Source organism: Octopus sinensis, linkage group LG19 (genome assembly GCF_006345805.1).
Source record: "Octopus sinensis linkage group LG19, ASM634580v1, whole genome shotgun sequence".
Classification (NCBI taxonomy): domain Eukaryota; kingdom Metazoa; phylum Mollusca; class Cephalopoda; order Octopoda; family Octopodidae; genus Octopus; species Octopus sinensis.
Window position 1 is genome coordinate 40,504,227 of NC_043015.1, and position 15,194 is coordinate 40,519,420.

Below are 15,194 nucleotides of genomic sequence, written 5' to 3' on the forward strand. Positions count from 1 at the left end.
GAGGTTTATTATTTAAGCTTATGTTGATTCCTCTGTAGTGATGTTTTGCTTTCATAATAAAATAATTAAAAAAATTTTTTAAATTTTATTTTATCTAGTTTCAGCTCACGAGCTGTGGCCATGCTGGGGCACCGCCATTTGGTGTTTGCTACATAATTTTACTTCAAGAATGCTTTTTAGCAATTGACATTTGGTGCACGAGAGTTCAATGCAGCTGCCCTCATCTGCACTTCCTGCTGCGAAGTTGGTTCATCTGGGACACCTGACAGGAAGAGGTCCAGCTTTATTTTGAACACACCTGTATACAAATTATAAAACTAATAAAAAAAAATATACATCTATTGTGGAGGCTTTGGAATGTAACGCCGGCGATAGTCGAGGGACTATTGTACATCATGGAAGAGGCTTTTTATTGAAGAACAAAGCCATTTGTCCTGTTTACTTTGGTTGCAGTCTTAAGGAATGAATGAGATGGGAACGGAACAGGTTTTGCAGTTGGTGGCTGATGGCAACGGTAACCATGGAGATGAGTAGGTGGTAGCAACAGCAGTGAGGATGGCTATGAGTTTGGGTAGCAACAGTAACCATGGAGATAAGCAATGGGAATAACATCAACATCAGTAACTATGGTGATAACTGTCAGTAACCATAGCAACACCATGTGTGGGTGCCAAGGGCAACTGAAGGACCCAGCACAGAAAAGTTTCAAGCCTCAATTCTTCCTTGTCTGATTTTGAATCCCTCCAAGAACTGTTAAAACTACAATACCAGTCATATCTTAGGACAAAGTCACTCCTCATAAATACATACGCACATGTAGATATAGCAGATACACATGCATACACAGATGCACACATACAAGAAGAAACCAAAAAGGAGACTGAGGAAAGCTTCTAACATTGCGGAGAGGAAAGATGAGAAACCTTCAGAGACTTAAGCAGAGGGGTGGCTATAGGCACAGGTATGGCTGTGTGGTAAGAAGTTTGCTTCCCAACCACATGGTTTTGCGTTCAAGTCCCACTGTGGGACACCCTGGCCTAGTGTCTTTTACTACAACCTTGAGCCGGCCAAAACCTTGTGAGTGGATTTGGTAGACCGATACTGAAAGAAGCTGTCACATTGTTATGATGTGGTGTTTTCCTCAGTTACAATGTATGGCCACTGGTGTGACTCTAGATGTTGTATCTACCCTAGGAGTCACGATATTTTCTTGCCTCAAATACAGTGCATTGCTTCTATACTGGAATGGTAATACACCGCTTCGTCTATGGTGCTGTCACTGATAGCTCTGCAAGACACCGACTTTGAACTGTCTTCCTTGACTCTCACTCTCACTCGACTATAATACGGAACTGACACTTGACTCCGACTGAGACCTTACACAACGACTCTATGACAGCCGACACATGACTCTCCAACTCTCCGTACTGGTTGACATTGTCTCACTTCATCGTCGCTGGTTCAAACCACTTGTCTCCTAGGAGGGGTGTACCATTTCCACTACAACACACTTATATATACACTCACTTACAAGGCTTGGGTTGGCAGAGGTTATACAAAAAAGACAGATTCATTCTTAATCAGCTGCAGAATTACAAGCATAACCCAAGAACAAAGTTACAACATTCTATGTTAGTTCTAAAAGCTCATACACGAAACTTTCAGTCCTTGAGTCACATAACTTGACATCCAATTACACATGCACACATTTAGGTATGTATTTTTTCTTTTATTTGTTTCAGTCATTTGTCTGTGGCCATGCTGGAGCACTGCCTTTAATCAAACAAATCGCCCCCCCCCCCCAGGACTTATTCTTTGTAAGTCTAATACTTGTTCTATTGGTCTCTCTTTTGCCGAACCGCTAATTTGAGGCTTTGTGCTTCCAAAGGAAAGGATTATCATCATTATTATTATTATTATTATTATTATTAAAGCAGCGAGCTGGCAGAATTGGTAGCACATCAGGCAAAGTGCTTAGCGGTGTTTCGTCTGTCACTACATTCTGAGTTCAAATGCCACCAAGGTCAACTTTGCCTTTCGTCCTTTCAGGGTCAATAAAATTACGTACCAGTCAAGTGCTGGGGTCATTGTGATTGACTGTCCCCCTCCTCACAAAAATCCAGGCCTCATGCCTATAGTAGAAAGGATTATTATTATTATTATTATTGACACACTGTCACTACCAAAGGAGAAAAGGGCTCTCTACCCCCTTTTTGACCAGGCTCCCGTGGTTTTTATGGATTTTTCCACGAGTAACCTTTCGAAGCGCCTCCCCCTATTGGGAGTTTTTACTTGTTATATTTTCGTTGTTATCTTGCATTTTTACACGGATTTTACAAACGGACAAAATCCTTTTTGTAACTTTCGTCCTGGATTTTGTCCTTACATGTTTTAATTGATTTTTGTTAGCCCTTGTGGCCAATAACGAGAACTAATTATTATTATTATCATCATCATCGTCATCATAATAATTCTGCAGACTTTGTTAATCTGGTTTCCTGCAGCGTAACTTAAATCCAGTGTGTGTGACAAGAGGGTCAGCCACCAGAGTGTCTGTCTGTGGAACTCACCATATGGGGGAGAAAATAAAAAAAAGTAAACAAACCACCACCACCCTCACTATTACAACCAATACACACACACAGACACAACAACAACAACAAGCACCTTATCACCAAAGGAATGTCTACGTGTAGCAAAGTTACACGTTGCTCAGCCTGAATAGCAAGGAGTTAGTCATCGTACCGAAATAGAGAGTATTTTGATGGAATTAGATTCATATGTTATTTGTAGAATGAATGCAGTTTGCTGTTTTCACAGAAGAAATTCAATAGACTTACTCGAAAAAGTCCAATGATTCCAGAATGGACAGATTTCCAACAGCTCAGACACTTATTAACGAGATTGATTTAATTAAATAAAGAAAAATTTAATCAAATAACTGAGAGAAAGAAAGAAAAGCGTGAGGTGGTGGTTGTTGTTTACTGCCATTATTACCTTTGTGTATATATTATAAACACTATACATACATGCACATGTATGTGTGTGTGTGTGAGGGTGCGTGGCTTAGTGGTTAGGGTGTGTCACTCATGATAGACAGATCGTGAGTTCAATTACTGGACCAGATGGTGTGTTGTGTTCTTGAGCAAGGTACTTCATTTCAAGTTGGTCCAGTCCACTCAGCTGTAAAAAGGGTAGGAACTGGCCCTCCCAGTCAGCAGGGTGGAATCAGTTAAAAGCTAAAACTATGCAAAGCAAATTGTGACCAGTGATGCACAACAACTTCTCACAGTCTGGTTGATCATGATCATGCGAGATCATCATGTGGGAAGATGAATGGAGGCATAACGTTGCCATCACTTGTGATCACTTTGAACACCATGAATGTTGACCACATATTTGATTTTTATCACTCTCAGTACATGTCCTCAGACTGACACCCAAATCCTCCGAAATGTTCGTATTTGAGCTTCCAGCGTGAATGCCAAGCAGTATAGCATGTTGTTTCCAAATTTCTGACAGAGTGAACTGCATCATGGTGCTGTTTTTCTCACAGACGGTGCCCAACTGACCCTACCATACTGTGTAGTCAACAAAATCAAAAACACACAATGTGCATGCATGAAATTAAAAATATAAAATAGTGTCAATTTACCAATTGCACCCTATGTATGTATGTATGTATGTATGTATGCATGCATGCATAGCATTTACAGTGTATACACAAATGTAAGAATGGCAGTAAACAACAACCACCTCATGCTCTTCTTTCTTCCTTTCTTTTTATTGTTTAATTAAATCAATCTCGTTAATAAGTATCTAAGCTGTATTTGCCGTGAGCCCCACCTCCACAGAAAGAGACCTGCTCTGGTCCCTTCCTTCGTATCTAATCTTTCATCACTGGGCATAAAGTTGCCCCCTCCTCTCCACTGCAGCCCTACTCAGTTGAAGTGTGCCTCGGTCTTTGCAAACTACCGAGTGACTCTGCTAGCGCTGGTGCCACATCAAACGCATCCAGTACACACTATAAAGTGGCTGGTGCTAGGAAGGGACATCCGACCCGGTGGAGGCCGTGCCAAAGCAGACCCATCAGATCCTGCCAGACCATCCAACTCGTGCCAGAATGGAAGATGGGCGTGTAGGATTGAGGGACACGACAGAAAATTCAGTGACAGGGGTCAGGCTTAGAAGGGGGTGAGGAGAAAAATACAGATTTCTGGGAAGGAATTGCAAAGAAAAACAGGATGAAATAACTGGTAACTTACTTTGACTTTTTCACTATAATCCGAAGACGCCATATTTAGTTAGATCTTTGCAACCAGAAGTCGAGAGATTTAGTAGACTAATTCTCGTAGCACTCCATACTAGTGGAAATACTACAGCTGATGGTAACAGGTATCGCAATAGTAATGGCCTAGATAATAAGATAGTGGCTGGATTTGGTGGGGGAAGGAGCGAGAGGGAATACATAGATTTATATCATTCCTGTAATTGGCTTTGTGCTGCGGAACGGTCACTAAACAAGGTTTGTCTTACGGTTTATTAGAAAGACAGGACTACTGTGGACTGAAGTGGCACCAGGTCGAGTCGGTGTAGCTTTATAGAGGTTTCTCCTGTACCAGGGACAATAGCAAATGATTTGGTGGATACAAAGGTGAGAGAAAAAAGATAGGACACAGAACAATTACGATGACGATGACAATAATATACGAGATAAAGGTAAGAGATAAGTCCAGCTATAAGGAGAAACATATAGACTAGGTACAACAACAACAACAGCACCAACCAGTAGGTGTTTGCTTTTTGTTTAACTTACCTGGAAGGAGTGGGGCGGAGGTATGGGGGGGGTGACGTAAAATAAATTGCTTTAAAATCTAAACATCCGGTTATGTTAACAGTGGCGGAGTATTAGAGAAGAGTAGAGGGGAGTAATAAAAAGTGGGAGTTGGGCCAATTCCGACAAGGAATAAATGCAGTAAGCTTCTGCCAGCTTTATTTCACACTGCTCTACAGCTGGGCTACCTGCCAAAAGAACAGACTCCAGCAAAAGGTCAACAGAGGTCAGTGCTAATTGCTATAAAAGTGAAACGGTGATTCTTCATTGTTGACATATTTATAGGGAATTATGAGGCAGCAACAAGTGCAGAATGCCTAAAACACACACAGAGGTTTACAACAGATTTTCACCTCAGCTAGTGTGGGTAGGATGGTGCTACAAATTCAGGCATTGGTTGAGATGAATAGTTGATGCGGATGTTCTATAACAGTAGGTCTGCCTTTACTATTCACCTATCATCCTGAGATATCTCTTCCATATAGAGAGACATATATTCTTCATTTCATAAAATGAGAAAGAAAGAAAGAAAGAAAGGAAGAAAGACAAAAAGTCCCAAGTAATCAACTCGTCTATTCATATCTAACATTCAAAACAGGTTTTGCCCGAAAATGGATTATTGGTTATTATCAACCCTCCAAGTAATCGCAATTCAAAATTCAATTATTTTATTACTTTAACATGAAATATGAGCCTTGGATACTTGCAGACACCATTTACACCACTTCTGGTGCGATCACTGTCGTCTACCCCCTCCTTCCCCTCTTGTTTCTGTCGGGGGGTGGGGGTCCACTCACAATCAGTTCTAGCTGAGAGTTGCTTCTTACCCAGACAAATTGGAGGTCAACCTAGCAGTCGTTTATTTTTGGTTTGGTTTCTATGGCGAAGGGCCATTTTATCTCAGAAACCAGCTTGAATGAAAAAAACTACAACTGTGAACTCACTTTATTTTATTTTTTTTATTTTTATAAAGTGAATAAAATAAAATAAAGTAAGTTCACAGCAGTACCCTACACCAGTGTCGCATAGCCAGCCCACTCAAAAGTATCTTGGATCGTAGGGTGACATGCTGTGCTTGAGGAGACCTGTTGAGTCAAGTACATCAACATCAAATTCAAATGGAAATTGTAGTTGTGATCCCTGTGCCAGTGGCATGTAAAAAGCACCATACAAACGTGGCCAATGCCAGCACCACCTTGACTGTGCTTCCATGCCGGTGGCATATAAAAAGCACTATCCGATCATGGTTGTTGTCAGCCTCCTTTGGCCCCTATGCCGGTGGCACATAAAAAGCACCCACTACACTCTTGGAGTGGTTGGTGTTAGGAAGAGCATCCAGCTGTAGAAACTCTGCCAGATCTGACTGGAGACTTGTGTAGCCTCCTGGCTTCCCAGACCCCAGTCAAACCATCCAATCCATGCCAGCATGGAAAAACGGGCATTAAACAATGATGATTAGAGACCATGGCTAGGTGGTTAAGAAGTTAACTTTTCAACCACATGGTTTTGGGTTCAAACTCATTGCACAGCACCTTGGGCTTAATGTCTTCTACTGTAACTTTAGGTTAGTGGTTCCCAAAGTGGGTGGTACTGTTGGGGGCTGTGGAAAGATCCAGGGGGCATTGCAGAACAGTGGGGCAATAATGGGATGGCCAAAAGGGGTGATGGATTCACAAAAAAACCAAAATAATGAGTTGTTTAGGTTTATTTGTGAAATACAACTGTTTCAAATTTGCTGCAGAAAGAGGCCTATGTTAGTAGCAGTGGGGGTGCTAGGAATGTGGCCTGGGTACCAAAGGAGTGGCAGCCCGAAGAAGCTTGGGAACTACTGCTCCAGGCTGACCAATGCCATGAGAGTGAATTTGGTAGACAGAAACTGTACGAGCCCATTGTGTGTGTGTGTGTGTGTGTGTGTGTGTGAGCATGAGTGCAAACATCTGTGTCTGTGTGTGGATGTTTATAAAATGACGCCTCAGTAATATGTATTCTCCTAACCCATGCTAGCATAGAAAAATAGAGGTAAAAATGAACAATGAATAAATATATATTTGGAAGTGTATGTGCATGTGTGTTTGTTCATAAAGAAAGATCAGTGTTGTATCAAAAAGCATGACTTAGCAATTCAGCAACTTCAGGAATCGATAAAATAACAAACTGAAAATAGACGCTGTCATTTTGATATTATCAACTGAATCCTTAAAGCTGGTGCACCAGTATGGCCACAGCCCGATGAATGAAAGCAGCAAAAAAAAAACAAAAAAAAACTAAAAGACAATTTATATCAAAAGAAAAAACCAAACAAAAAAAAAAACAAAAAAACATGGCAATTTGGTTGGATTCTGAGAATTGATGGAAGAGAATTAGATTTGGTCGGTCGTCCATTTGTGGAATATCAGCAGAGAAAAGCAGAACGTACGGAACGGACAAGAAGAAGAAGAAGAAGAGACGTGGAAGAGGGAAAGTAAATGGAAGTGAAAATGAAATGATTAATATGGAATAATCAGAGAATGAAAACAATAATTGGTTAATAGTATTGTACCGAGTTGATTGGTGGCCATGTTGGAGACTGGGAGGGAGAGGAAGGAGAGAGGGGGAGAGACGTGTCTTGTTATGTCCCTCTCTCTCTGTCAATGAGAGAGAGAGAGAGAGAGACATCTATGCTTTTTATGATGTCCCTCACTGTCACAGAGAGGAGTGAGAGTGAGAGAGAAGGCAAAGGAGAGAGTGAGAGAGAAGAGGAGAGAGTGACACATTCACACAGATGTTTTTATTATGTCCTTCTCTGTCATTGAAAAGTAGAGGGAGGTAAGGAGAGAGAGAGAGAGAGAGAGAGAGAGGAGAGTGAAGGAGACATGCATAACTATGCTTCATTTCTCATCCGCCTCTCTCTCTCTCTGTCTGTGCCATGCTTTTTTTTATCATGTCCCTCTCTGTCACAGAAAAGCTAGAGTGGGAGAGAGAGAGAGAGAGAGAGAGAGAGAGAGAGAGAGAAGAGATGTTTATTACGTCTCTCTCTTTCTGTCACTGAAAGCCAGAGAGTGTGTGTGTGTGTGTGAGAGAGAGAGAGAGAGAGAGAGAGAGAGAAGAGAGAGAGAAAGAGAGAGAGAAAAAGAGAAAGAGAGAGAGAAAGCGAGAGAGATGCTCAACTGTTCTGAAGCAGCCATTTCATAATCGTCATGATGAAGTCTGGTTGCTCAGTAACAAAATGTGTAATAACAGAGAGAGAGAGAAGAGTTGTTATTGTGCTGTTCTGGATTAGTTCCATACAGTGGAGCAGAGGAGAAAGAGGACAGACAAAGAGACAGGCGGAAGGAGGGGGGGCAGGGGGAATCGGTAGAGGGTAGATTACACCCTTGCTAGTGTCTGTCAAAACTAATGACAAACCCCAGCACCAGTGCTTCTCCAATCATTTTTGCACTGAAGTCTGGTTTCATGCAGGACAATTTTTCCAGTCGACTGGGAGGATCAAGTGCATCATATATTTCTCTCTCTCTATATATAAAGCTGAAGTTGTCTGTGTGGTGTGGCAGGTTTGGTAGCCTTCAACTAACACTATCTCCTCTGAGACCCTGCGGCGCAAGTTGACCAAAATTGAGAGTATGATAGAAGAAGGCTTGCTCTTCCTTCCGTACAAGAAAAAATTCAAATCAAACCATGTTAACACCAAAAATTATTTACATCAAAAAGGTGCTTTTTTTTCTATGAAAATCCATATTTTTTGCAATTTTTTGACTCTTGTGTCGCCATTTTTCGGTGTATTTCAACTAGAAAAATGTTCACTTAACCCTTTAGTATTTAAACCGGCCATATTCGGCCAAAATATTTAATCTGTTTTATGTTCAAATTGACCAGATCCAGGCTCTCACACCTACCCTACAATGTTATTCTACATTAAGTAGTTACACCATCAAGATCTTGAAAATATGAGATAATGCATGATTAATTCAAATCAATGGGAATCAATAAGCATTGTGTTTGATAGAATAATCTGAACACTAAAGGGTTAAAGAGAATAACAAGCTACATAAAGCAAAATTCTGGCCTCAAACTGGATGACCAGTTGTTTTTGGAAACAGAATGGACTTTACTAAACTGGACAATGGATTAAAGAGGTGAGATGGTAAGATGTTGTGTGGGGAGTGGGGAGAGACATGGCTGTAGAATGGGGTGGGGTGGGGCACAATGGTTGAGAGTAAAGAAGTGAAGCTTGGTGGAATGATGAGGTCATGCGATGGTGGTAGTGGTGGTATGGTAGTGGTGACCATGATGATGATGTTGATGATGATGACAGGATCTGGTGTTTTAAGAAGGTAGATGAAACTAAATGGACACCTGAACCGATTGCCCACTTTTGTCTGTCAAGTAGTATTGAGAAAGAGAGAGAGAGAGAAAGAAAGGAGGAGAAAGAGAGAGAGAGCAAGTCCCAGACAGACAGACAGACAAGTTGTAAACAGCCGGCAGAAAGTAGTTTCCTTGAGACCAACTTGTCAAACTAGTTTCCAGTCTGTTTATCTGACATATCTCAGAGATAACGGGTGGGGTGGGGAAGATCTTTAGGGTCAGGGCCAGGGAAGTGGTGTAGTAGTGGGGTGGGGTGAGGGAAAGATTGGTGGAGAAACATCTGGAAAGATCCGGGACAAAATGATATAAGAAGGTTGGCTAAAGTATTTAGCTGTTGCTGTTTAGCCACAGGTCAGCCTTCAGTCAGCAAACAAAGCATGAGTGATGTTCCAGCCATGACCAACCACACCACAATGTCTCCGTACTACATGTATAGTATTTAATGTTCTTTCCCTTTCAAGACAGTGGGGTATGATTTGTTTGGCTGCTGTTTCTAGCGGACTGTATGACCATGTAAAAGTTTCTTTGCTGTTATGTTTCTTGTTGTTGCTGCTTAGTGCCACGTCAGTCCCAACTGAGTAGACTAATGATCATAGGCATTCCAGCTGCGACCATCCAACCTTTATTCTGTGGGCAAAGAACTTGGGACCACATTTCTCACAGTAGAGGCCTGTGATTTGAGGGAGATTTTGCTATTCTTTCTGGCAGGTGGAGCAACAACACTGAACAGTCAGTCATAGGTAGACTGTGGCCTGCAACACTTTCTGAATGGCATGCTTAATGAAAAATTAACTTGATTATCATCATCATCAACGTTTAACGTCCACATTCCATGCTAGCATGGGTTGGACGATTTGACTGAGGACTGGCAAACCAGATGGCTGCACCAGGCTCCAATCTTGATTTGGCAGAGTTTCTACAGCTGGATACCCTTCCTAACGCCAACCCCCCCTGAGAGTATAGTGGGTGCTTTTAAGTGCCAGTCAGTTGGTACTGGCAACAGCCACACCCAAATGGAGTTTTTTTATGTGTCACTGGCACACCGGCACAAGTGCCAGTAAGGCGACGCTGGTAATGATCACGCTTGAATGGTGCCCTTTATGTGCCACCAGCACAGATGCCAGTTAGCCGCTCTGGCAACAATCCCGCTCGGATAATGTGGCCGATGATGGGCCATGTCTCATGCAGCCTACTTCATTGGAAAAGATTGCCCAAGCCTGAGATAGAGGATCCAACTTGGGATTGTTATGGTGTCCAGGAGGTGTAGAAATTTCTAGTATATTAAGGTGGCGAGCTGACAGAAACGTTAGCACGCCGGGCGAAATGCTTAGTGGTATTTCGTCTGCCGTTACGTTCTGAGTTCAAATTCTGCCGAGGTCGACTTTGCCTTTCATCCTTTCAGGGTCGATAAATTAAGTACCAGTTGCGCACTAGGGGTCGATATAATCGACTTAATTCATTTGTCTGTCCTTCTTTGTCCCCTCTGTGTTTAGCCCCATGTGGGCAATAAAGAAATAAGAAATGTTATATGTATTTGTAGTTTGGTTTCATGTGTATGAGTACATGTATAACGGATGTAGGTCAGAAGTGTCGTGTGTTTGTGGGGCAGCCAGGGCTCCACCCTGCAACTCTTACACTTTTATAAAAGAACACACATCCATGAACACCAATAGGTGTGACAAGTCTGACATCATGGCAACCAGCATCCCACTACACACACAAAGAAACTCTCTCTCTCATGCACTCAAATGTTACAGCTTTAACCCCTTAGCATCCAAACTGGCCGTACCTGGCCCAATTATCCTCCATCTTATGTTCAAACTAGCCAGATCCGGCCTCTCACACCTACCTGACAATGTCATTCAAATCATAAACAATCTCATCATTGAAATCTCACAGCTACAAGATAACGCATGATTAATCCAAAACAAAGTAAATAAATAAACAATTCATCTGACAGAGAAATCTGAACCCTAAAGGGTTTAAGGAATCATAATACGGCATTTGTCTCACCATGTTTCAGGAAATGTGAAACAAACGTACTCCTGGATAGCACTATAGTCCATCCATGGAGTATCATTACAAATTCTCTGACATCTAAGTGGACAATGTAGAATTTATTATTATTATTATTAGTAGTAGTAGTAGTAGTAGTAATAGCATTAGCAGTAGTAGTAGTAGTAGCAGTGGCGGCAGTAGCAGTGGTTGTGATGGTAGTTATGATGGTGGTGGTGGTGGTGGAACAGTGTCTGGAGAAAGATCCTGTGCATCCAGTAGTTATGACCTCCACTAAATTCCAATCTAACACTGGAGATGTAATTGTCTATTTAATTATTAACTTAATATAATTATGGCTAAATTAGTTTATTTTTCTTTCTTTCTATTTCTTTTTTTTATTTCTATTCTACAACCATGACAGAAACTTAATGAGGTGCTCCAGGTAAGAAATCATCATCTCTGTCTCTCTCTCTCTGTACCTGACTGTCTGTGTGTCTCTCTGGGCTAATTCGAAAAAGATGGTGGTGGTAGTGGTGGTAGGGGAAATGGTTGCCAAGAGAGATAGCATATGACATAGACAAATAGACATGAACTGGGGCGGGGCGGGGGTCACAGATGGACAAACAGACAGCCAGACAGTTTTGATGGAGAGATTTATAAACAGAGTGATGTGGACATTGAGAGACAGATAGGAAGGTAGGTAAATACGAGACACTTATATATATAAACTTACAGGTAGATTGAGACAGAGAAGTTCACAAATATACATAGGTGTATATATATAGGCAGGTGGACAAACAGGAAGGTAAACATAGATAATTGTATGTAGTTAGACATACAGACAGACATATAGATAGGCAGACAGACAGGTAAACAGATAAAGATACATAGACAGACCACTAGTCAGACAAGTAGACTGTCAGACTGATACATATATATATATATATATATATAGGTGCCAGCCTCGTCTGGCACCTATGTCGGTGGCACATAAAAAGCACCCATTACACTCACGGAGTGGTTGGCGTTAGGAAAGGCATCCAGCTGTAGAAACACTGCCAGATCTGACTGGCCTGGTGCAGCCTTCGGGCTTCCCAGGCCCCGGTCGAACCATTCAACCCATGCTAGCATGGAAAGCGGACGTTAAACGATGATGATGATGATATATATATATAAAATACAAAATGGGACAAGAATGCAAAACATCCGGACATCTAGGTGATATAAAAGGGGACAACAAAACATCCAGATAGATGATACAAAAAAAACAAGGACAGGTCATTCGAAGCCTTTTATCCTCAGTCAAGAACTTGATCATCCTCGCAATTTCAGCTGATTAACTGTTACGAATGGGAATTATACTTAGATAATTTCTTGTTTGCACGACATGAATTAGAACACTGTTCTCTGGGTTTTAGAACACCGTTCTCTGGGTTTTATGAGTCATCGCAACAATTGTGTGGTGTTACCAGACACTGTACGGAGCCGAGAGAGCCAGGTAATATCATGATCTAAGTTGCTGGACAAGAGGTCACACTTCCTATGTGGTGGAGATGGAAGATCAGTGTATCTCTGGTCTGGACTACTTGGCATCAGTGGCTTGTCAGCCAGACTTGTGTTCCATGAAGCTTCCGGTGAAAGGAAGATCAGTCCCTGTCAAGGTGGTAAAGTGGACCACTCCTGGCAGTGAGATGAGAGCATTACGGACGACAGTGATAACACCAAAATTGGAAAAACTGTTCCAGTGTTGTTTGAGTGGCTGATGTGATGGCTGCCTGAGGCTGGTGGAGCACGGCAGATGATACAAGATGAAAGCTGGAGTGATGGTTGGACGAACCCTGGTGGAGCACCATATCAACACGGGAGATCATTGCCCAATCAAGCAGCCAGTTCAGAGCATGGCCCCAGTTCAGGGACGGGAAATGGGCGAGGTGATGAAACATCAGCGTGATACTAGGGCTAGTGAGATCAACTTTAAGGAAAAAAAAAAGCAAAAGACGAAGACAGGTGGTGTACAAAACAAACAGATCTATTAGTATAACACTCAGGAATAGAAAAAAGTCTTTTACGTTTCGAGCCTACGCTCTTCTACAGAAAGGGTCACGGAAAAAACAAGGAGAGAAACAAGGAGAGAAGAAAAAAATGTATGTAGTGGCTACCGATCTATCATGGTGACTGATACATCTATCTATATAGATAGATAGATAGATAGATAGATAGATAGATAGATAGATAATGATAGACACAGACAGACAAATAGATAGATAGACAGATAAACAGACAGACAGACAAATAGATAGATAGATAGATAGACACAGACAAATAGATAGATAGACAGACAGATAGGTAGATAGATAGATAGATGGATATACATGGATAGGTAGATAGATAGACAGACATATGGAAAGATAGACAATGACAAACATATGGAGAGAGACACAGATATAAAAAAAGAAAAGAAAAAAACCGACATAGCGACAGGCGAACAGACAAAGCAAGAGAGTAGGGAAGATAACTGAAAATTGGCAAGATCGAGGGTACGTTCGTTACAAGATGCCTATATTTAACCAATCATTTACAGAATATAATTACCAATTCTTTCAGAAGTATCACCTTTTTTTCCATCCTTCTTCACTACTCTGCATCCACGTAACTTATTTTAAACTTCTAACACTGGCTAATCGGCCCAGACATTTTGCAATCGTTATCTCCTTAACGAAGGTTCCACATCGACACACAAACACCTACAACTCTTTAAAGATTGTTTGTAACTAAATTACAAGAAAACAACCCTCCCCCCCCCACCTCACTTTTCCACGAAAAGAAAAAAAAAAAAGGGATATATTTTTAGCCTCAAGACAACCTGACGAGGTGAGAAAACGTGGTCGGGAAGCGGGGGGAAGGGAGAGAGAATTTTGTTGGTTTTTTTCCCAGCCAAGAAGAGCAAGTGTAACTTTGGTATTCAGTAGAACTGGTTTTAGAAAAACGTTGAAATAATTCCGCCTCACTTAATAACCTCAACATTTAAGGAAAGCACTGAGACAAAAAAAGTGACGAGGCGGGTGGGAGGATGATGATGATGATGATGATTTGGATAGATGGGGGAGGGGATAGTTGTGTTAATCACAGCCTTCACCACCACCAGCCCTTGACCTGGTTTTGCTTTCATCGTCCCTGGAGGGGAGCAAAAGCAAAGACGACCTCAGCTGTATTTGAACCAAGAAGTCAATAAATACAGAAATACTGCAAAGCATTTTAGCCAACAGCCAATCTAATAATGCCCTAACGATGTTAATTAGAATAATGGTTTATGAGATTAAAAACTTTGGTGAGAACACAGTACTATGACGAAATAGACCTCAGTACATTACTGGTATCTATTATTGGTGCAAAAGTGTTTAAGTGCAAAATTTCTCAAATTCCATTAGGATTTGAACACAGGATGTGTAGCCAAGAGGTTCACTCTACTACAACAACAAGGTTTCAAGAATTAGGTTCTCTAGCAGGGTACCCTGGGGCAAGTGGCTTCTACCACAGACAATGCCTTTAGTGACCGGAATTGCATAGAAGGAATCGTTATTTATATGACAACCATAATCGTTATTTATATGACAACAGCTAACGAACATTGACCCATGCATTGATTATTGATCAGAAATCAGATAAATTCATATCTGTGGCTTGCTGGGACACTCCAATTATTGTATACAAGTGTTCCATGTTGGCGTAATACACACATACATATCTATGAATGTATGTGCATGTTTTATAGTGACGGGTCCCTAGCCATTGTCACAGTTTGCTTCTAGAAGAAGGACACTGATGTAAGACTTGCTGGTCAGCTCACTTCAGCCGGTCATTAGGTACTAATCAGAGTGATACTCATGTTATATAAACACTGACCACTATAATCCGATGACGTACAGATGTCTCCTTATGGTGACCTCATTTGTCCTTCCATCGTCCATCGACTGACAGTGTTATGGCAGTAAAAGAGTGGCAATGATTGCAGATCCAACAA

The 15,194-nt window shown here is 41.4% G+C and overlaps 1 protein-coding gene across 8 annotated transcripts in view; it reads right to left on the minus strand.

Moving 5' to 3' along the window:
• Nucleotides 1-15,194, minus strand: part of LOC115222094 (fibronectin type-III domain-containing protein 3A) — a 349,812-nt gene that overhangs the window by 91,277 nt on the left and 243,341 nt on the right. The window contains exon 1 of one of the 8 annotated variants that reach the window (XM_036511334.1): nt 4,266-4,518. The exons of the other annotated variants lie outside the window; for them this stretch is intronic. Coding sequence (XP_036367227.1) covers nt 4,266-4,298 — 33 coding nt within the window. The 5' untranslated portion in view covers nt 4,299-4,518. Of the gene's footprint in view, nt 1-4,265; nt 4,519-15,194 lie in introns of those variants that run through there. 8 annotated transcript variants of the gene reach the window in all.